The sequence below is a fragment of the Trachinotus anak genome, unplaced genomic scaffold, assembly GCF_046630095.1.
Source record: "Trachinotus anak isolate AG129_WGS33_773 ecotype Australia unplaced genomic scaffold, CSIRO_AGI_Tana_v1 ptg000045l, whole genome shotgun sequence".
In the NCBI taxonomy this organism is placed as follows: Eukaryota; Metazoa; Chordata; class Actinopteri; order Carangiformes; family Carangidae; genus Trachinotus; species Trachinotus anak.
Window position 1 is genome coordinate 66,525 of NW_027273896.1, and position 22,715 is coordinate 89,239.

Sequence of the window (22,715 nt, forward strand, 5' to 3'; positions counted from 1 at the left end):
GTCAGAGGACCAGAGTCTGCGTTACAGGACCAGAGTCTCTGTCAGAGGACCAATGGGTGTCTCAGCTCTGTGGTTCAGACTCTCACCTGCTCAGGTGTCTGATGGAGGTACTGAGCTGTGAGCAGACTGTGACAGTCTCAGTCTGTCTCAGTGTGTCTCTCAGTCTTTCTCAGACAGGACCAGAACTCTCTCATCATCTTCTATCTTTACCTCTTTTGATCTATTTTTCTTTCCTCCGTTATATTTAGAACTTTTCTCTGGGACACGTCCAGTCTCTGACTGGTTGAACATCTGTATTATAAACATCTGGAGGACAGATGTTTACATCTGATCATTACTCTGTGGTGATAGGAACAGTCAGGGTCATGACTGAGTGTCCAACAGAGACTGTGTGTGTGTGTGTGTGTGTGTACACTGGGTACATGAACTGGACTTTGCTCATGTAAAGAGAGAAAAGAACTAAATGTTCTGAAGAGATGAAGACAAACAGAGAGAGGAGGGAGCTGTCTCTGTGTCTCTGATGCTGACTCCTTCTTATATAAAGCTTTACTCAGCAGATCCAGACTCAGCTAACCTACTTCTCATCCTCATCCTCAGTCAGAGCTGCTGATCATCACTCAGTCTACCTCTGCTCTCCGATCCTCTCCAAAACAGAAAATGGACAGAACCTTTTTACCTTCACAGTTACGAACGACTTTACAACTTTACCTCTCATTCACCTGTTCACACACACACACCACGCAGGGCACGGGAGCAGCTCAGGGTTCATTGTCCTGCTCAAGGACACATCTACTGGTGAACAGGAGGACTCAGGGTCTGAACCACCAACCTGCTCCACCACCTGAGCCTCAGTTGCTCCAGCCATCAAATACTGGTTTTCAACCAGGACCTGGTCCAGCCAGTCCTAGACCCCTATAAATTGGTCATGTATGGAGGACCTCTCTGGACTCTGAGGATCCTCATCAGTCTGAACTCTGTTGATGTCAGTGTCTTTACGAGAACAGACCTGGTTCAAACACACTCAGTCCTCTGTGAGTCTTAGGACTGGGGTCCAGGTGACCCACATCAATCATTAGAACCTGGATCACACACAGGAGTCCCAGTTCAAGGCCGCTTCTCTAACTGGAACACACCCTGAGCCGTCCCCTCTGGTCTCTGTGGGACTGTTTACCCTCATAAATAACCTCATGTGACTCAGTCAGCCTCCACCAATCAGCCTGATCCAGACCCACACCCTGCACTGACACCAGTGAACCTGAGGGAGGGTTCTCCTCGTGTTAGAGCTGTGGTTCTATGAGGAACCCCTGTCTCTCAGGACACCTGCAGTCCACAGTCCTTCACCGTCCTCCACACTCCTCCAGTGAAACACTTCTTCATGTCCTACTCCTTCAGGTTTTAACATGTGGAGTTCGAGCTGCAGAGAAGAACCAGCTGTTCCTACATAGAACCAAACCTAATGTAGGTCTGACACACATGATCTCATGCTTTTCTCACACACCTCCCAGCAGCCTTTGTGTTGCACTGACCTTAAAGGCAAACTTGCGGGTGATGTTGTCTGAGGGCTCCACTCCTGTGATCCGGAAACTGAGCAGCGGCAGACTCCCTAAGACCGAGTCCTCCTTCTCATCTGTGGAGAGGGAGAACGTGTGTGAGGTGAGAACACATCGGAGAACCAATCAGAGAACAGAGACACAACAGTTACATCCTGATCCAGTCCCGCTCTCCTTCCAACATTCCCTCTGCTCCCACCACCACAGCTGCCGAGAATAGATATCCATTATGGTCCGAGGGTCCCTGTGATAAGCAGCATTAATGGCTCTCACACACACACAGACACACACAGCCCAGGACCAGGACCAGCAGTGATAAACAGGAGCACGGTGCTTACTAAATAATGGAAGCAGCATGAAAATTTGAGCAGTGTGAGAAAGGGATCCAGTATCTGTACTGCTGATTTCCCCAACGCTGCTCTGCACCAACGCTCACTCTGCCGCTCACTGAGTGTGTGTGTCCATGTGTGGGTGTGTTTGAGAGGGAGAGAAAGGGAGGCAGCAAACGAGGGCAAGGGGGAGAGAGAGAGAGAGAGAGATCTGAGGGAGGGGGAAGGGCTTTTACAATTATACAATACACTGAGAGAGCGAGAGAGAGAGAGAGAGGGAGTGTGTGTGTGTGTGTGTTTGCGTGAGATAATGATCAGCCCATGTGACTCAGTGTTGCAGGAATCTCATCTCCCAGCCAACTGTACCTGCTGCTTGTGTGCACCAGTGAGATTTCAGGCACACACACAAGCACACACACACACACACACACACACACACACACATGCCTGCAGGGACAGCAGGTAAACAGTCCTGCCCCTCCCTCTCCCTCGCTCGTGCCTCCCACACTCGTCTGAATGATTTATCAACGTCTGTATTTATAGACTGAAACCATGAAAACAGAGCAACAAACAGGAAGATACAGAGTGATGATGACAGGAAACATACATCATGATGTACACACTGCACATCAGATCACATGGAGCTGATCTGTGGTCTGTTAACATGGACAGTGACCTACAGTAGAGGCTTCTGTATCCAGGTGAGGATGAGTCCAAGTGCTCTGTGTGATGAGCTGACTGGATGTTGTGTTCACAGAATAGCTGTGTTTATAACACACTGGTTTAAAGTGTAACTGCTGTCTGAGCAACTCACGACTGACAGTAACAACATCACATAACAAGAGTTTATCATGAGTCTGTCAATGAAGGTAAAGACTGAACCTTCTGAACACACCATCATTTATTATACAACAAAGTGCTGCTGTCACTCTTTTCAATTCACAGAGTTCACTGTGACGGTCCGGATTTATTCAGCCTGGTCCACAGACAGGTCTGAATCCAGACTGGTGACAGAGACCAGCCCTCAAAAGACAACTGACCACACAGACACTGATCAGTTTAATTCATCTGAATCACATTATTTAAAATAGTCATGACTTCAAATAAGAATTATCAGACTCAGAGGTTCTGGAGGGTGAAGAGTTAAAGACAATGATCATGTGATTACAGGTTTGAGTCTGTGAGAAAATCAGATTAACAGTCCTGCTGTTGGAAATACTCGATGTCAGACAGTAAAGTCAAGTCACTGATCTAGAGTCCAAGTGAAGTCTCAAATCTTTGATCTAGAGTTCAGGTCAAGTCTCAAGTCACTGACATAGAGACTTTAGAACCATAACTGATTTAATGAGCCATTCGCAGTTTCACTGTACCGGCCGTGTGTACTTAGACATGCATAGCATAATCTTTGAGACAAGCATATGTTACTGGCAGGCTCAACCAGGTAGCCCATTCTTAGCGTGGGGATAAAGTCTCAAGTTATTGATCTAGAATCCAAGTCAAGTCTCAAGTGTCTAATGTTTGTAATGAATGTTTTGCTTAGAACACTGCTTTGCCATATCGAAGGAATTCAGAGCAAGTGCATCATCATCATCATCATCATCAGTCCTTCATCTGTGAATTTTCACATGATAATAAGGGAGAGAATCACACTGAGCTCATTTAATTAATCTTTATGTGCCAAAAACAGAAAAAAGTAGAAAATGTACTCAGTGGAGTGCAGAGCTCCACAAAGGCCAATGTCAGATAGCATAGACCAGGGTAGGAGTGGGAATAAATCCCCGAGGTATTGTAGCAGGATGAGCATTGTGGCCCGGTGTCAATTTGAAGGAGATGGCGCCTAATTGCCTGTCTCCCTCTGGCCAATGGCAGTAGGGAGAGGGGGGTATAAAAGCCGGTAGGTGTCACTGGATTTCTCTCTTGCTTGTGGAGGCCGAGGGCACGTCTCTTCCTATTGCCTCATCCCTGTCCTTCTTCTGTTGGGGTTTGCAGGTAGGCTAGCTGTGGCTGCGCTACCAGTTTGCATGTTTAGTTGACAGTAAATAAGACTATTGCTTTTGTTGTAGGGCCGGATTGGGTTCCATGGGTCTGTGAGCTGCGCATGATTACTGCCGGTGGGTCCTCCGTTTCATGTACTGCGCTGTTGCTGCGGTGTGCATATGGCAATTGGTGTGTGTGTGTGTGTTTGCAAGTCGCCGCCGCAGAAACAGCAGTCTTGGTTCCTTCCCCTCTCCTGCGTGTGTGGACAGAGGCAGCTGGACTGGTAACGGCTTTACTGGGGGGGAACGACTGTATCGGCTACTCTCACTGCCCGCTTGACCACTGCTGCTTTGCCTATGGGAGATTGTTTGCCTACAGGAAATTGCTTTGCTTATAGAGAAATACACTGATTTTAGGGGATTGCCCTTTCTGGGAATTACCGTACTTTGGGGACTGATTTGTTCTGCCGCACAGCTTGACCTGTTGGAGCCGAGCACTGGCGCTCCGTTTCGGACTGCCTTGCCTCACGGAGGGTTGTCGGCACCCGCGGCATTGGTCGCTTCGGCCTGGCGGCCTCTTTAAGTCCTGTGTTTTACTGTGTGTGTGTGTGTGTGTGTGTGTGTGTGTGTTAGATGTTAATTGGGGAGGGGACATTTATGTTTATATTTTGTGGTGTGCGTTCACTGGCCTTGTGAGTGTCAGCATGCAATTAAATGTTGAGTTGTTTTTGTTTTGTGGGAATTTAAGTTGACTGCAACTTGCAGTTAATAATCTTGGTTAATTGGGTGTGTGTGTGTGGTTACTTTTGAGCATGTTGCAGATAATGGTTATTTGTCAAAGTATGATTTAGTTTTTGTATTGATTTATTTATCTAGTTTAGTTAACTTTTTTTGTATAGTTAGGTTTGATTTTGGTTTTTATATATTGTGTTTTTTTTACTCTTTGATTGTGTTTGTCCTTTCAGGGGTTGAGACTACGGTGGTGGACGTGGTGTCCTCGGTGGCAGTGTCTCCTTTGTGTGTTGTGTGTGTGTGTGTGCTTTCACCCCAGGTTGATCTTCACCAGTGTGTGCGTGTGTGTCACGAGTGTTTGGGGTGACTTTCCCGGGACCCTCTTTACTTCTTGGACCCATCTCCCTACTGGTAGACCTCTACCCTGACTGGTCCCCCTTATTTCCCTGGTAACATCAGTGTGGATGTTATGGATTTCCTTTTATTATTCGATATGTTTAATAAAGTGATTTTTGTAACTTGACCTCGTCTCTGCCCCGTTGTATGACGGATCTGTGTGCCTTTAAGATTATGATAGTTCCCTGGGTGAAATTCCCAGGGTGGCGTTGTCTGGCAACACTAAGCTAAGGTTAAAGTGAATTAATTGGCTAACCTCTAACCCCAGTCGCCACAGTATGATTTGGACTGACCCACCAGAACCCCCCGGAGACACCATCACATAGGCTACCCCCATGTCACACTTTGCACAAATCATGTGGTAAACTGAAGACACATTTTTGTTTTTTCTTCCTCTGTATAAGTCAGCAGCTGTAGAGAGTGAGAGGTCAGAGTTCAGACTGGACAGAGCAGCAGTCTCTACAACACCATACATATTTTAGTTTTAGTAGTTTTTTACATCTTACTTTACTTCTTACTGTGATAAAATTGTGAAATTTTCAGGTGAAAACTGAACCATATTCTGATGGGATTACAACCACTGACTGCTGCAGGTGATGGTAAAATAGCCCCAGTGTCTTGTTTAATAAAGTTTTACTAAACTGATTAAAACTGTGTGACTTCATGACATAGCATCTGATTTGTTTAACGTCATGTGCGTGAACTCACTCTGAAGACCAAGGTCTTCATTTGTCAAGTGCACAACAGTCACATTAAAGTTCTTGACTGGATGAACTCCCGAAGATAGATCTCAGAATAATACAATAATTTCCTTACACCTTAAGTATCAAACCTGTTATACATCTGTATTCATCCCTCAAACACCATAGCAACCACCCTGAACACCCTGAACACAACCACAAACGCTGCAGCAACTCCTTCCTAAAGATCCTGGCAGTGGAAGTGTAGACGCCCCTAGAGCACCAACAGTAATCTAATCAGCTCAGCCTCCTCATGAGCACAGATCCAGTTTGGATTTTGGATTCCAGATTTGAGTCTCGTCAGTCATCAGTATGTGTTTGTCTGAGGAGACACACAGGCTGAGCCTTGGGCCAGTCAGAGACAGGCCTGTAAAACACAGCCTACTCAACAAAAGTCCTGCGCCTTGGCTCCTCCCTACTGCCCATTTCTTGGCCCTCAGTCCTCGCTGGCATAGCAATCACAGTGGTAAATTGCACTGTCACACATTCCTGCCTCCATCGCTCCCTCTCTCTAAGCCTCCTTATCCAAAACACAGCTGGGCTGGGCAGAGAGGGAGTAGAGGCTGGAACAAATCAGACGTGTTGAGAATGAAGAGAGAAGCCGGTGTCACAGAGGGAAGAACGTCTACGTAAGAAAAGTGAAGCACAGCCACTCAGAGCGGAGTGTACATGAAAAACACAACCTGAACATGGGTCGCAGTTACAGAGCAAGACAAAGTGACAAACAGCTGTGTCCCAGCATCACAGAAGAAGACAAATAATGCAGTCTTTAATCCTGGGGGGCTTTTGTGGGCTGTTCTTATCTCAGCTTGTTTTGTGTCTGCAGCTTGTGTCCTGGCTTTTCTCCTGGAATCTGTTCATGGTTATTCAAGGCTGAGAGCTGGAGGACAAACAGGACTGACAGCAAGTCACTGAGACATGGGTCCCACAGCACTGGACAGTTAGGACACAATCAACTGCCCTGTGGTCTGTATGAAACTGAGACCACTGAGGGGACACCTGCTATGTCTACCTGTAACACCCAAAAACCTCTCCTGGTCTTAAAGATTCTGGTGACCCTCCTTGTTCCAAACACACTGACTAAAGAGTCGGTGATGAACACAGAACATGTTACCTCGCACACTACAGTCTCCGCTATCAACCAATCAGGTTACAGGACCACAGAGATCACAACCTCCTCAGGTACACTTGAACCTATGATGTCACAGTGAAGTTGACCTCTGACCTTCTGATATAAAATGTCCTTATGGACATTTGAGTTAAATAATTAGTGTATGAATACTTGAGTTATAGCTAGGGATGTGTTTTGTGAGGTCACAGTGACCTTTGACCTTTGACCACTAAATTCTGATCAGTTTGAAACAGATGTTCAGAAATTCCCTCCAGGAGTTTGTGAGCTGTGACGTTAAAGAGAATGAGACGAACTGTACTGAACTGTGGACTGAGGTTAATGAGAAACACACAGGTCGTTATGTGATTACAAAGACAGATCTCATCGTCAGAGGACTGTGACGTGAGAGCTGAGTCATCATCAGGAGAGTTTTATTTATTTTACCTTCATGTCTCAGATGATGAAACAAAGAGCTCATGACGACATGTGGAGCTGCTATTCTACAGATATTGCAGTTTTCTCACTTCATGGACCCCCAGGGGCCACAGAGATCCTGTGACTCACGATTGGCCCTGTGAACATTTAGCATCACTGTCACTAACAGATAATCAGTGAACGTTTCATCAAGTCTAAATTATTATAACTCTTGTACAAAAGTCAGGTCAGTTATAGTTTTAATCTTAAATGATTCAGTTGATTTAGTTTCACAGTGAATCATCTCAATCTTAACATCTGTGTTTCTGTCAGGAAGGTACAGTATGTATGGACTTGTGTTTGATCATCCAGATCTGGACCTGATCAGAGGTCCGGATCCGATCAGGTCTGGACCTGCAGCTGAAGTTTGTTTGACATTAAAGGAAGTGACATCAGAGAGAGGAGGAGTCACTTTGGACCAATTATCATCAAACTAATAACAAAGCAAAGAGCAGAAACTGAAATTCAGGCCTGAATCATCTGCTCGTGTACCTGGAGGACAGGAAGATATCACCTGACACATCTGGACATGTCATGGCAGCCAAAGTATCATATGTAGTTCTCCATCACCATGACAACAGCTCCTCCTCCTCTTTGATGGAAGTGAAGTTACCTAAGTCTTTAAGATTCTTTTACAGTGTTTTATTGCCAGGGTTCAGGGTAGGACTGCAGCCACCGTTACCATGGGGACGTACACTGCTGAAAAGAGAGGCACTGTTGTGAGTCTGAGGCCCAGAGTTGGCTCAGTGACCCATTAATGTGTGTGTGTGAAATGCCTCAGATCTTGACACAGAAACACTGTGTTCTTTATCCAAACAGTCAACATGGCCGACACACCATCGTCTCCTCCTCACTGAGACGTCGTCCAGAGAGTCTGAGATCTGTTCCTTCATTAGACCCTCATCTGAATCAAACAGGATTATTAACTGTTCAACAAACACAACAACTGGACTCCTCCAGGATCCGTGTGTCAGTGACAGACCCACACAACACTGCTCATGAAAAGGGACAGGGCCATGTAATGCACCTGCTCCTGGACCTGGTGTGGTGGACCTGGTCTTGTGCAGTCAGCAGGTCTGAACCAGCTGATGAGTCTCAGTGTTACAGGTGATTCCAACATGGCTGACAGCTGTGGAGGTGGGAATGGTCAGAGAGGTGTGGCTGTGGACCACAGAGGGCTGACACACGCACACAGCCACAGTGACCGATTAGAAACTGTTTTGACGGGAGTGTGTGTGTGAGCAGCGTGTTTCCAGGGGACACTGAACAGTGATGCACCAGCTGGACACACTCGTTCAGTTTTTGTAACCATTTCTTAATCTGCGATCTTCTCTGTGCATTTGTTCTTGTGAAACATCATCAGTCACAGCCCAAGAACTGTTCCAATTCAAAGTCCACATCTACCCACGTACAGATAAATTATCCAGATATGCCTTTTTTTATCGAGGATACATTGGGACGTGACTTGTGTGACTTGTGTCTAAGTATCCCAGAACGCATTTTGTGCCAAAAAAGTTACGTGAAATGTCAGAGAAACTGAGCCAGGCCCAAAGCTGTGATAATTTTCACCCTAGAACAGTTTTTCTATCATCTCATGAAGTTCTGATATTTTTTTAGGCAAGAAAGTGGCCGTCTAGTTTCTGAATCTGTGTCAGTTTATCTGAATAACCTTGTTTGGAAATTTGGTCGGGTGTTTTCAGCGATGTGAGGACCGCCCTGCGGGGTCAGCTCGGCTGCCAGTGTGCGCCATAGCCCCTGTAGAAAAGTGTTATCTCTGCAGCCCTTTGGCAATTTACTGGCACCTCTGTGTTTGTAGTGTTTTGATATATGATAAAATTGTCCCTCTAGAAGATTACATTTGGTCTCTGAGTTGAAATACAATATTTGTTGCTGCTGGTTAATCTGTGAAGATGAAACTAAAAATACGTGATTTCCTGGACAGTGTAACAACAGCTGCCTGTGTGGGCATCTTATATGTACAAATATACCACCACCTTTCAGTAAAAATACATCTATATAAACTAAATTGAACAGTGGGAGTGTGGTTTATATTAAACGGTGTTAGATTTTTAAAATATATTCCCTATGGGATATGAAAAGTGTATATTTTACCACACTCTGTCAATTCTGTTTTTCCATCTGTTTGTGGAGATTTGAGTTTAGATGATTTTGTCACAGTTCAGTCAGGTACAGATGTATTGAAGTGTCATCTGAGCCGAGCTGAGCTGCTGACATTAGGAAGAACGCTGCTGTTCCAATTGCAAATAGTCCTCCTGTCCTCTTGAGTCTGGACGTCTGTGCTCAACTTCTGGCTTTGATCTGTATTGAGAAATAGTTTGTTACAGCGTCCCAGCTGGTGCATCACTGTTTAGTGTCCCCTGGAAACACGCTGTGGTCTGTGCTACTTGCAGAGTGTTTGTGTATTTGCTTGTATTTTGTGTGTTTGTGTGTTCTTAAGTTGCAGTACATTGAACTTTCAGGGCCACCATACTATCAGTACCAACAGTCACACTGAGCAGACACTGACCTCACTACACTTCACACAGACTGACACACAAACCTTTGTAGTAGAAGAGACATCTGTCAGTGAGGACGAACCACCTCTTATTCCACTGCTTCACTCCACTGCTGGCCTGTAGGAGCACACATCACACAGTCTTCATCATCATCATCATCATCATCATCATCACCGTTATTATCATCGTCAACATCACCATCACCATCTACTACAGGATCAACAGGACCTGGACCTGGATTGATATGGTCTCTGGAGATCTGATCTGACGTAGAAACTGTCATGATATCGACACACCGACCTGATGTAGACACACTGATCTGACGTAGACACTGATCTGACGGAGACACTTTGACCTGATGTAGACACTGATCTGACGTAGAAACACTGATCTGACATAGACGCTGATCTGATGTAGACACTGATCTGACAGACGCTGATCTGATGTAGACACTGATCTGACGTAGACACTGATCTGACGTAGAAACACTGATCTGAGAGACGCTGATCTGACGTAGACACTGATCTGACGTAGACACTGATCTGACGGAGACACTCTGACCTGACGTAGAAACACTGATCTGACATAGACGCTGATCTGATGTAGACACTGATCTGACAGACGCTGATCTGACGTAGACACTGATCTGACGGAGACACTCTGACTTGACGTAGAAACACTGATCTGACATAGACGCTGATCTGATGTAGACACTGATCTGACAGACGCTGATCTGACGTAGACACTGATCTGACGGAGACACTCTGACCTGACGTAGAAACACTGATCTGACATAGACGCTGATCTGATGTAGACACTGATCTGACAGACGCTGATCTGACGTAGACACTGATCTGACGGAGACACTCTGACCTGACGTAGAAACACTGATCTGACATAGATGCTGATCTGATGTAGACTCTGACCTAACAGAGACACTCTGACCTGACGTAGACACTGAACTGATGTAGACACTCTGACCTGACTTTAAACTCCTGCAGGTGATTGCTGTTTTCCATCAATCACCTGTTTGTTGTGACATCAGAAGAGGTGTGTTTCACTCACTGTCTGTGTTGCTCCACTACTTCAGCAGTGTGTTGTTTAACATTATGAGGCCTGTTATTCTCTCAGCTTTTCCTGTGTTTTGTGGCTCTATTTGAAAAGCTGCTCTCTTTATAATCCACCCTCAGACACTCTGGATCCTACAGTTCCCATCTCTCCCATTAGACAGGTGAGTTCTCCTGTACCTGCTTGTACAGCCAGCCCTGTTTGGTGACCTCTGCTTTGGGATTCCTACGCATAGAGTTGGAGCGTTTCCCAAAGGTAGCCGCCTTCCTGGGAGGACGAGACACCTGCATGTCAACGGAGGGACAGAAGAACATACATGTGTTATTAATTAAACATCCACTGTCCTAATGAGACACAACACGTCTCCGTCTGTTCATAAATATAAACATGCTGCTGTAGACTCTGTGTCATGCCACTCTGTGTCAACAACATTTTTGTTGACACAATTAAACTCTGTGTGTGTGTGTGTGTGTGTGTGTGTGTGTGTGTGTGTGTGTGTGTGTGTATGTGTGTGTGTCTCACCCGGGTGTAGGGTTGGGTCTCTGGAGACAGGTCTGACACCATGTTGTTGCTCTTGCAGTGATTTATCCTCTCAGCTGCAGAGTTCATATCCACATCACAGCTCCTGAGGACAACAACACACAGAGCATCAGTGTATCTCTGTATCACTGTCACCTCACAACACAACTGTCACTTGATCACTTTGCAACATCTGATCTGGACTCATGGTTCACTGATCTGGTCCAGCCTGTGACTGTAGACAACAGAGACCTTTACTGGAGCAGGGGCCAGTGTTTACCTGACAACGACACCTGGTGGTCATGTGAGGTATGAGTCATATAATCATCGCATAGAAACAATGTGACTGGCTTTAGAAGAAACACAAGGTTAGCATCAATACTCTAGGTAGCAAGCTAATAAGCCAGGCATGCTAACATCAGCTGTTTAAATTAGCTGCAGTTGATGCACAAGCATCATGTTCATCACATCTGACCCTGGTTACTGACATCTTTCCTGTAGGTCTACATGATTATGTTACTTTAGTCATTGTTGCTATGGAAATACCAAGCAGCTGAGCATCTCTGTGACTGAAGCTCCAGACACCCACACCCCAACAATGACCTCTCTCTAAAGTCACCTGATCAGCATTTATTTTACCTGCCCCAGAGCATGATGGGATGTTAGTTGTTAACTGTACCATGCAGGTCACCTGTTTGAAGCATCTGCATTCGTTATGTTCACTCAGGTGATTGCTCTGATTCATCACCTGTCTCTATGTTACCTAACATGACTGAGGTACTGTGTGCTGGTCCTGATCTGTGACTGGTCCAACCTCAGGGAGCCACAGATCCATCTACTGACCAGAGGGGGGCTCAATGTGTTACTGTCTCTTTCCTCTGTCTGTCCTCTTAGTCCTCAGTATGCTCCTTGCCTGAGCAGAGCAGCTGTCTGAGTACACATATGTGCCTGATGAAGAACAGCTGTAACAGCAGCACTGACCACTGAAACTGCTGATGATCCAGAGGAGGAGATGAATCAGTTTAACTGATGCAGGAGACACAGGTCTGACAGTGAACCTGATACTGAACCTGATACTGAACCTGATCACATGAGGAGAAGTAGCATCTCAACAAGATCTCATTAAAGTCTGTTTACATCCATAGCCTCCAAATGCATCATCAACAACACCATCAACAATACCAGCCTCCAACAACATCATCAAAAGCACCATCAACAACCCCCAACAGCACCATCAACAACACCAGCCTCCAACACCATGAACAGCCTCCAACACCACCATCAACAACTTCCAACAGCACCGTCAATCGCACCATCAACAACACCCTCAACAACCTCCTACAGCACCATCAACAACACCACCAACAGCACCATCAACAACACCATCAACAGCTTCAGAAATTGAGTTGTGGGTGTAGGTTACTCACTGGAGATAAGAGTGTACTGGTGTCGGCTCCTCCAGCTGGATCTGGCTCACTGCTGGTCCAGCTGGTCCACTGGGGTCATGTTGACTGAAAAGAGACAGAGATTAACACAGGATGTTGGAGAATCAATCGCATCCGTTCATCAACAATCAGCTGATTACATCATGGTTCTGAGCCATGTTTAAAGTTTGATCTATCACCTCTGTCAGTGCTGACATAAACGATGACAAGGTTTTTGACTCATCACACTGTTGTCAGCAGTTTGATGAATACAGTGAATATGAATACCTGTTCCTGACAAAGTTCATAATGAGACACAGTTATCGCTTCATAGCATAAACCCAACCGGTCGAGGCAGACGGCCGCCCACCCTGAGCCCGGTTCTGTTGGAGGTTTCTTCCTGTTAAAAGGGAGTTTTTCCTCCCCCCTGTCGCCAAGCGCTTGCTCGTTGTGGGAACTGTTGGGTTTTTCTCTGTAACAAAGTAAGGTCTTGACCTTACCCTGTAAAGTGCCTTGAGATAATGTATATTATGATTTGGCGCTATACAAATAAAATTGAATTGAATTGAATTGAATAGCACATAACACAGGAAACGAACGAAACACGAGTTCCTGTGATACCTGTGTATGTGTGAGTGTTGGTTGCAGGGGGGGGGGGGGGAGCTATATGTCCACATTAGTGATTAGGGCACAAACATGCAAATCAAGTGTTTAGAGTGGCAGTGAAGTGTTGTCATCACACAGTCAGCTGATGCACCAGCTGATCAGAACAGCAGCACTGCAGCTGTCTGCCTGCATCAGCTCAGTCCTTGCTTCATTTACTGAGCTCTGAGCCTGCAGCTGGTTTAGGGCCTCACCCACTGTGTGTGTGTGTGTCTGTACATGTGTGTGAGGGGGTGTGTGTCTCTTATTGGCATGTGGCCTAGTCACCAGGCCTCTGCTAGGAGAGAAACAGTAAAACACTGCAGAGACTGTCACACTGAGCTGAAGTGAAGCCAGAGAACACACACGAGGTGAATAACACAAATAAATAACACAAATAACATTGTTTCTTATTTTTAAATATTTTGGAGGGGGCAGTAGGGAAGACACTGTGATATCTGTGTGTGTCTGCTCCTCACACACATACTGTACAGTTCCTCTGTCCCTCACACATACACACATGCGCGCGCGCACACACACACACACACACACACAGCAGCTGTTAGTTTGTAAGGGATTGTGTGTAGTTCACTGCTAAAGTACATAATGCACCATGTGTGTGTGTGTATGTGTGTGTGTCTTTGTGTGTGTTGTGTGTCTGTGTGAGACAGGATGGTGCCTGCCCACTCAGAGATAACCTACAAACCTACATAGAGGCAGCTGCTGGTAAAGAATAAAAACCAGGCCAGGTACTGGACCAGGCAGTGGACCATTACTGGACCTGCTGGAGCACAAACAGCTGTACACTGTGATCCTCACTACAGTGACATAGATACACAACCACATCTGTGCCAGATGTTAGCTCCTGTCAGTAGTGATGGAGCTCACAGACCAGTCATCAACCAACCAATCACAGTCTCTGTCAGGTCTGTAGAGGAGGGAGTTCCTGAGTGATCTACGGGAAACAGGAGACAGAACTGGATAATATGGATTTAACTTCATGTCCTTCAGCTCCTGTACTTGTAAATATTTAGTTTCATCTGGTCCCAGATCTGTTGTGAGAAGAATCACACTGACACCTGAACACCTGGACAGAGACTGTGCTCACTCACCTGAACAAATGCCCCACCCCAGCCTTCAAATTTAAAGATATAATATAATATAGATATAATACACTGGAGGGAGACGAAGAGGAAGAGGACGATGAGGAGTAATAAAGTTCAAATGTACCCATCTCAACATGTGCTACGATAAAGAATCATTCCAAGAAGAACTGTGATGAAAAAATATTTTATTATCTTTTCTTTAACAAGACGTAGTCACTATGTCTACAACAGGAGGCAGCTCAGTGCTGGTGAGTCTGTTCCAGGAGACATCACAGTGTCTCAGGTCACCAGGTGTAACACCTGAGACATTCTGCACAGTGTCCACAGATGTGGTCTTCTCAGAGAGACTGCAACACTGTCATCGCACTAACTCTTCCATGTGATGTTCAGTGTCATCATGTTTAACCCAGTCGCACTTCAGTGAACTTCAGTGACTCTGATCAACATCAGTCAGTGTTTGTGGTTTGACAGGTCCAGGTCCAGTTGGACAATGCTTCCTAATGACAGACAACAGTGGAGGTTAATGATGTACAACAAAACAAGTGTCAGCGCCTGTGACATCATTAGTGACGTTCTCTGGTTTCTATGTAACATTCACTGACCCCTTGTGGTCAGACTGATGTCTGTGACCCTGAATGACAGGCACACCAGGGGGGTGGGGGGGTGGGGGTTAGAGGGGGCACAGAGGCTGACGGGATAGAAATTCAACCATCCTCCTCATCCTCAGTGATCTTCACTGGGATGAATGATGACCTAATTATTACTTAATGATAAGAGATAATAGCTTTCTCCCTGACAACATATATATATATATATATATATATATATATATATATATATATACACTTCTTATTTATATGCATTAGCAAAAAACAGCAGGTAGACCATAAATTAATATCGTTCATTATTATTATTAGACGTTTAATCACAGGGACAGTTTAGTAATCACAACTCTGATCTGCTGTTAGCAGCAGACAGAGACACGTGACCATGTGACCAGTTACAACAAGTGACAAGTTACAACAAAACAAGCAACATGTGGACAATGCGGTGTCTGGAAAAACTTCAATAGACAGGTAAATCACCTGAACACTGACTGACAGCCGATGTTAACGAGCTGCATGTTAACGAGCTGATGTTAACAAAGGTCTGATCCCTCTCTCTGTGTCTCTGCTCTTCATCTGTAAACTTCACAGTGAAGCTGAACAGGTGAACTGTACTCACCTGGATTCTGAGGGTCTGGATTAGCTCCTGATCATGCTGACTGCTACAAAACCAGAGACACATCAGATGAAAACATTCAACTGAAGGCTGAGGATCAACGCTGGTCTGGTCACATGTTCAACAGGAGACAGGTTGTGTTACCACGTTAATTGACTAACATACAGTTTAATTAGTGAAGGAACGTTAATGTTACTCTAACCACAGCAAGTGAGTCTACACACAACCTGGCACACAGTCATGTGACTGTCTGCTCGACACAGGCAGCTACTGTCAACAGGAGTCCAGCTAGCTGAACGTTAGCACCTGCTAACCAGGAAGTAAACAACAGCAGGAACGCATTAGGAATGTTGCAAGCTTTCATTGTATATAACAATAACAACAATACAAACGAGATGATGTGACACTCACCACCTCCTCTTCATGCTCCAAGGAGATGAAAAAAATGGAGGCCGACAAATTCCTCAACCAGTGTCCAAATGTCCGGATGTTACTGAACCACTCACAGGTGTTCAACAGTCTGTGATGTCACAGCATCAGCATCACAGGACGTTCTCTATCTGTCACAACCTCAATGCTGTCAACCGGCCTGACGCCACAATCTGGTGAATCTGCTGTGTGCCACTGCATTGCAGTCATCTCTGACCTCCAAGCTCTTGCCCCCCCCCCCCCCCCCCCCCCCCCATCTGGCCTGGCGTGTCACTTCCTCTGTTATGTCTCCACCTACCTGACTCTCCTGTCCACACGGAACTTCAACATCCTCCCCCCGATCAGTCATGAACCAGCAGCACAGGAGACGGGATAGATGGAGAGACGGAGGGGAGATGGAGAGATGAACAGAGAGGTGGAGAACAGCTGGAGGGATGGAGGAGAGGAGGGAGATACCCACCGCCGTCCTTGCCTCTCTCCTACAGACTGCATCCCCCTCTCTCTGCTCGTTTCCCCACCTGTCTCACCCTCCCTCTCTCTGGCTTTATCCCCCTCCTCTCTCTCTCTCTCTCTCTGTCTCTCTCTCTCTCTCTCTCACACACACAGCCTCCTGGCTGAGAACTGCAACACTCAGCTCATTTAGTTCCCTCAGTCTGGCTGAGACACACTCTATCTCTATTATTGTCTCTCTCTCTATCTTTATCTCATTTGCTGGTGCTCTCTCTCTCTCTCTCTCTCTTGAACAAAAACCCCACGTGGTCTCAGTCACTGTCAGACCCCAGAATGACAGCCCTCTCCCCTGTGTGTGAACTCCTGTCCACATCCAGTCTTTTAGTTAGTCAACAGAGAGAGAGGGAATAGGAAACAGGAGAGAAAACTGCTGGTCTGACAGATCAGCTGACTGACAGTCCCTAGACTGACTGTCAGTCAGTTGGTCTGTTAGTAAGCTGGCCTTTCAGTCAGCTGGTCACTTTCAGTCAGCTGGTCTGTTAGTCAGCTGGTCTGTTAGTCCCTAGCCTTCTTCTTCTCTTCAAGTTTGATGCCAGACTAGAATGGTTGTGGTGTTATTATACTGACATCATCAGTCCCTATTTACAGTGGTATGAAAAAGTTTAGGCATCCCTTTGAGGCTGCATAATAATTTACTGTCTTCACAGAAAATGATCACATCGGCATGCCATTCATTTTCTAATAAAAGCTGAGTACTGGGGTATTTTCCAGACAAAGATTTTTAGTGTAGCAATATTAAGTTGTATGAAATTAAATCAGATGTGAAAAATAGGCTGTGCAAAAATGTGGGCACCCTTGTCATTGTGTTGATTTGAACACTGTAACTACTTAGAACTGATTGGTTTGGTGAGATCATTAAGCCTTGAACTTCATAGCCAGGTGCATCAAATCATGAGAAAAGGTATTTAAGGTGGCCAATTGCAAGTTGTTCTTCTCTTTGACTCTCCTCTGAAGAGTGGCAACATGGGGGCCTCAAAACAACTCTCAAATGACCTGAAAACAAAGATTGTTCAACATTATGGTTTAGGGGAAGGCTACAAAAAGCTATCTCAGAGATTCCAGCTGTCAGTTTCCACTGTGAGGAACATTGTGAGGAAATGGAAGACCACAGGCACGGTTCTTGTTAAGGCCAGAAGTGGCAGGCCAAGAAAAATATCGGAGACGCAAAGGCGAAGGATGGTGAGAATGGTCAAAGACAACCCACAGACCACCTCCAAAGACCTACAACATCATCTTGCTGCAGATGGTGTCACTGTGCATCGTTCAACAATTCAGCGCACTTTGCACAGGGAGAAGCTGTATGGGAGAGTGATGCAGAAGAAGCCTTTTCTGCACACACACCATATACAGAGTCGCTTGAGGTATGCAAAGGCACATTTGGACAAGCCAGTTTCATTTTGGAATAAGGTCCTGTGGACTGATGAAACAAAGATTGAGTTATTTGGTCATAACAAGGGGCGTTATGCGTGGCGGCGAAAGAACACAGCATTCCAAGAAAAACACTTGCTACCCACAGTAAAATTTGGTGGAGGTTGCATCATGCTGTGGGGCTGTGTGGCCAGTGCCGGTACTGGGAATCTTGTTAAAGTTGAGGGTCGCATGGATTCCACTCAATATCAGCAGATTCTTGAGAATAATGTTCAAGAGTCAGTCACAAAGTTGAAGTTACGCCGGGGCTGGATATTTCAACAAGACAACGACCCAAAACACTGCTCAAAATCTACTCAGGCATTCATGCAGAGGAACAAGTACAATGTTCTGGAATGGCCATCCCAGTCCCCAGACCTGAATATCATTGAAAATCTGTGGGATGATTTGAAGTGCGTTGTCCATGCTCAGCAACCATCAAACCTAAGTGAACTGGAGATGTTTTGTAAGGAGGAATGGTCCTAAATACCTTCATCCAGAATCCAGACACTCATTAGAGGCTATAGGAAGCGTCTACAGGCTGTTCTTTTTGCAAAAGGAGGCTCGACTAAATATTGATGTGATTTTTCTGTTGGAGTGCCCAAATTTATACACCTGTCTAATTTTGTTTTGATGCATATTGAACATTTTCTGTTAATCCAATAAACCAAATTTCTCTACTGAAATAATGCTGTGTCCATCAGTTATTTGACTGATCAAAATGAAATTGCTGATCCAAGCACCCAATGATTTATAAATGAAAATAATGGAAATTGTCAGGGGTGCCTAAACTTTTTCATACCACTGTAGTACCTACGACATCTACAGTACCTTCAGTACCTTGACTACTGTAGAAAAACAAGCATGGTCAGATTTTCAGAATTTTAGCATCAACTTGGTACCGAAGTATCAGTTCTCGTTATGTCCCGATTCATGTCCCTGTAATAACAGTTTATCTAGTGCCACCGTCAGGTCTTCTTTCCACCTGCCCAGTAAGTTAAACTCATGGCCTCTGCTGTGCTGTTGATTTTTGTGCTAATTAGCAGATGTTAGCATGCTAACGTGCTGAACTAAGGTGCTGAACATGTCATACAGAGCCACTAGCATGGCTGTAGACTCCTCGTCTTTTTGTGCTGTACATGATGCAGCACGTGCCTCGGAGAGATACAAGAGAGAGAGATATGAATCACAACTTCCTGTCAGGAGATAAAATCAGAGCAGACACAGGTTCAGATTGTGGATTGTGATTCTACCCAAAAAGAAGAAGAAGTGAAGATGTAGCTACAAGACAGTCCCCTCTCACTCCTGTCCTGTTCTTACAGGAAGTACCTGTTCTGTGTTTGTCCTCTGCACCTGTGACAACAACATAAACATGGGTCAGAGTCATCTCTCAGTTCACACGTTCATCTGAAACGTATCTCTTCATCTGTGTTAGGTTCTTCTTCTTCTGCTGGTTCTTCAACCAGGAAAAAATCGACACTCCTGAACACACACACACTGAACATCATGGATGATCCATGCTTGGCCACAGTCACATGTATCCGCTGAGGTCAGTGGTGAAACAGCCCCAGCAGGACCCCTGGGGCCCAGAGCTCAGCAGGACTCACATATTAACATGTCATCCTGTCAGTATTGACCCTGAGGGAGCAGACAGCACACAGGGCTGGATACTGTCTCTGCACTGTCAGACCCCTCACAGACATCTTCTGTTACACTGCAGGAATACAATGGTTTCAGTTTCATTTTCAGTTTCAGTTTTATTGTCATTCAGACATTCCTTCATGATACATGACGCTCTGCTCCTGTGTTGAGTGTGATGGTGGAAGATGTAACCAGTCCAGGAACCAGTTACAGAGAAATGGTTTTAATCCCAACAGCTGCAGTTGTTGTAAAGTCTGTGGAATGATAGTACTGAAAGCAGAACTAAAGTCCAGGAATAGCAGCCTGACATAGGAATCCCTGCTCTCCAGGTGGGGGAGAGCAGAGTGGACGACAGCTGACACAGACCAGTTCCTCCTATAAGCATACTGATGGGGGTCCAGATTGATGTGGTAACAGTGGAACATGTTGGCTGACTTGCTTGTTGCTATGGCTTCAGATTTCACCTCTGCTCCTGTCAGTTTAAAGCTAGCTCCTCCTACATGTTAGCACACAGCTGCTGTGGATTCAGATGTTTTTGACCAATCAGACTAGCAGAACACAGTGTGATTGTTGGTTTGTGCTGAGATGACAAGTTTGTTTTTGTTTCCAGGGCGACTGACAGGCCAGTGTTGTGTAATTACCCCCTGAGCCTGCAGAGGCTGCTGTTTCCACTGCTAGCAAAAGTTACATAGTCTTGCTTTAAAGATCCTGTAAAGCAAATTCACAGATTTGTTTATAAAATCAATATATATGTTGGAGAACTATTTCTGAAAGTGTGTGAGTCATGTGAAACTTGTGTGGTACTGAATTGTGCAGTTATAGGTTAAACTGTGTTTCATCATTTTTGTGTTGAGCGTTTTTTTCGGGCGGGGCCTAAACGGGGTACTGGTGACGCACTTGGTCCCCCACTTAGCATATCCCGCCGTCGCTGGTTAGCTAAGCCTCCCCTCCCAAAATGTCTTTCCTAGATGCTGCAATACCAACGGTGTGTTGTTATTAGTAATTAGAGAATAATGTATGAATAGATAATCAGTTATTCACTCATGACGTTTCTCTTCTTTTCATGACCAGAGAGATGGTTCCGCTTCATCCTCTCATCAAATAGTGGGTAAACCCGCTATTAAAAGCTAATACACCTCTTTTCCACCGCCAGTCGAGTTTGTTTTTCTGTTTGGACTCAGGACACACAACTGCAGGGAGCAATGTCACTTCTGCAGTTAGAGCACACACACACAGAAGCGATGGAGGAAGAGTGAGCTGCTCGCCACCCTGCAAACTGGTGAAAGTCTGTCAAAGTGTCGGAGCCTCCGTATGAGATGTTTCAATCTGTGATTGTGTGTTTTTTAAAACTTTCGGAGCTGCAGCTCACTCTTTCATCCCCACCATCAGTGTAGCCGCAGAGTTTCTGGTGTAACGGCACCATGCCGGACAGGTGACAGGTGTGTGTCTGTGTCCTCTGAGAGACGTTACAGCAGGAAAATTAGCGGGTTCACCCGGGTTTTGTGTTTACATCAATGCCGATCGAAGCCGATTGGAGCAGGAGCCAATAAATACTTAACCCGGCTGTGAATGCTGATTAAACCCTTGATCACTGCCAACAAAAGCCCGATGTTAGCGGATCTTAGCAGGTTTTTTTCACCAGTCCAAAATGGACTAAGTTAGGTCAGTGTATACCTTATAAGCTATTTCTCTTACCTGAAATCAAAATAGAAAAGGTCCAGGGCATCGGACAATTTAGAGCAATTGGTAATGTGAAAATATGTACAACACATGTGTGTGTGTACAATCAGTTTAGCTGTTGGATGTAGTCATGTTTCCTTTCAGCATAAATTTGTTACCGTTAAGCGATGCAGAAGCTCTCCCGACGGTGGGCGTGATTTCAGTGGCTCCAGCATTCCAGAGTTGATAATACTGCTTATTTTTTCAGAAGTTTGAAACCTAATTTTATATATTTGGCAATATTTCTATTCATTCAAATTTGGCAGGGGGTTTAATATGCCATTTTTCTGTGATGTGGCAAACTCAGAACTCATATGTTTTTCTGCTTTACAGAATCTTTAAAGAGGCAGTCAGAAGAAATCACCATAACATCTGCATGGGTTTTAACAGCTTCAGTGACTGAAGTACTGACCACATCTGCCTTCATTCTCCCTCCTCTGTTGTAGATTCTCATTAGAGAAAATAAAATAAAATAAAATGTATATTTTGATTAACAGGTAATGATGTGAGCAGCAGTGATTTGCAACGTGTAATTTTCAGTTTTAACTCCACTATATGATAATTTCACTGTTAGTCCTGAAGGCACGAAGTTGAATTTCATTATCATATACTTGCTCAGTTAATGTAAATGTAAACTCCAGCACACTGAGCTGTGAACATAACGAAACGTCTTTTACATTATTATAACCTTTACGTGATCAGTTGATCTCATGTGTTTTATCAGAGAGACCTGAGGATGAAGACCATCATGTGAGACGTTCAAGGGTTAACACCTGTACATTAGTAACTTCATCAGTGGAAAGTCTTCGTCCTCCAAGGTTCAGTGTTTACCTGAGGGGTAACTGGAGTTCACCTGACCTGAGATTAGCTGTGGTGTTAAACACAAGTTGAGTGAGGTTCAGGATAAACTGAATGAAGGTGTTTGGAGGAGTATGAGAGTACAGCAGACCTCCATGACTGATACTAACATGTTCAGTGTCAAGGTCACCAGGAGGATGATGAACAGCAGCATCAGCTCTGATGGAGTGAGGATGAGGAGACTGGAGCCTTCCTCACAGTAACGCATGAAACACCTCCTTACACTCTCTTCTTCTGCAGTGGTTTAACAGCACCTGACTGGAGACTCAGGTCCTCCAACACAGACCAACTCCTAACATTCACTGAACAGCTTGGACCCAGGTAAAGTCTGGAACCTGGTTCAGTCA

General features: G+C 45.1%; 1 protein-coding gene and 2 long non-coding RNA genes across 18 annotated transcripts in view; 1 reads left to right on the forward strand and 2 right to left on the reverse strand.

Moving 5' to 3' along the window:
- plekha6 (pleckstrin homology domain containing, family A member 6) overlaps nucleotides 1-22,715 on the reverse strand; it is a 66,147-nt gene that overhangs the window by 27,037 nt on the left and 16,395 nt on the right. For 8 of the 16 annotated variants that reach the window (XM_071473123.1, XM_071473126.1, XM_071473121.1 and 5 more), the window contains 5 exons: nucleotides 12,839-12,922; nucleotides 11,415-11,517; nucleotides 11,072-11,176; nucleotides 9,869-9,941; nucleotides 1,527-1,627 (listed from right to left, as the gene is read on the reverse strand). In XM_071473123.1, the coding sequence (XP_071329224.1) occupies nucleotides 1,527-1,627; nucleotides 9,869-9,941; nucleotides 11,072-11,176; nucleotides 11,415-11,501 (366 nt within the window). In that variant the 5' untranslated portion in view covers nucleotides 11,502-11,517; nucleotides 12,839-12,922. Of the gene's footprint in view, nucleotides 1-1,526; nucleotides 1,628-1,702; nucleotides 2,058-9,868; nucleotides 9,942-11,071; nucleotides 11,177-11,414; nucleotides 11,518-12,838; nucleotides 12,923-22,715 lie in introns of those variants that run through there. The other 8 variants (XM_071473137.1, XM_071473134.1, XM_071473138.1 and 5 more) reach the window with 5 other exon arrangements.
- On the forward strand, nucleotides 2,589-5,950 carry LOC139615303 (uncharacterized). Its single transcript, XR_011687334.1, has 3 exons — nucleotides 2,589-3,868; nucleotides 3,943-3,990; nucleotides 4,821-5,950. It is a non-coding gene; the product is annotated as an uncharacterized lncRNA (long non-coding RNA).
- On the reverse strand, nucleotides 14,414-16,706 carry LOC139615300 (uncharacterized). The gene is made up of 3 exons (XR_011687333.1): nucleotides 16,216-16,706; nucleotides 15,808-15,850; nucleotides 14,414-15,080 (listed from the first exon to the last, which is right to left on the reverse strand). It is a non-coding gene; the product is annotated as an uncharacterized lncRNA (long non-coding RNA).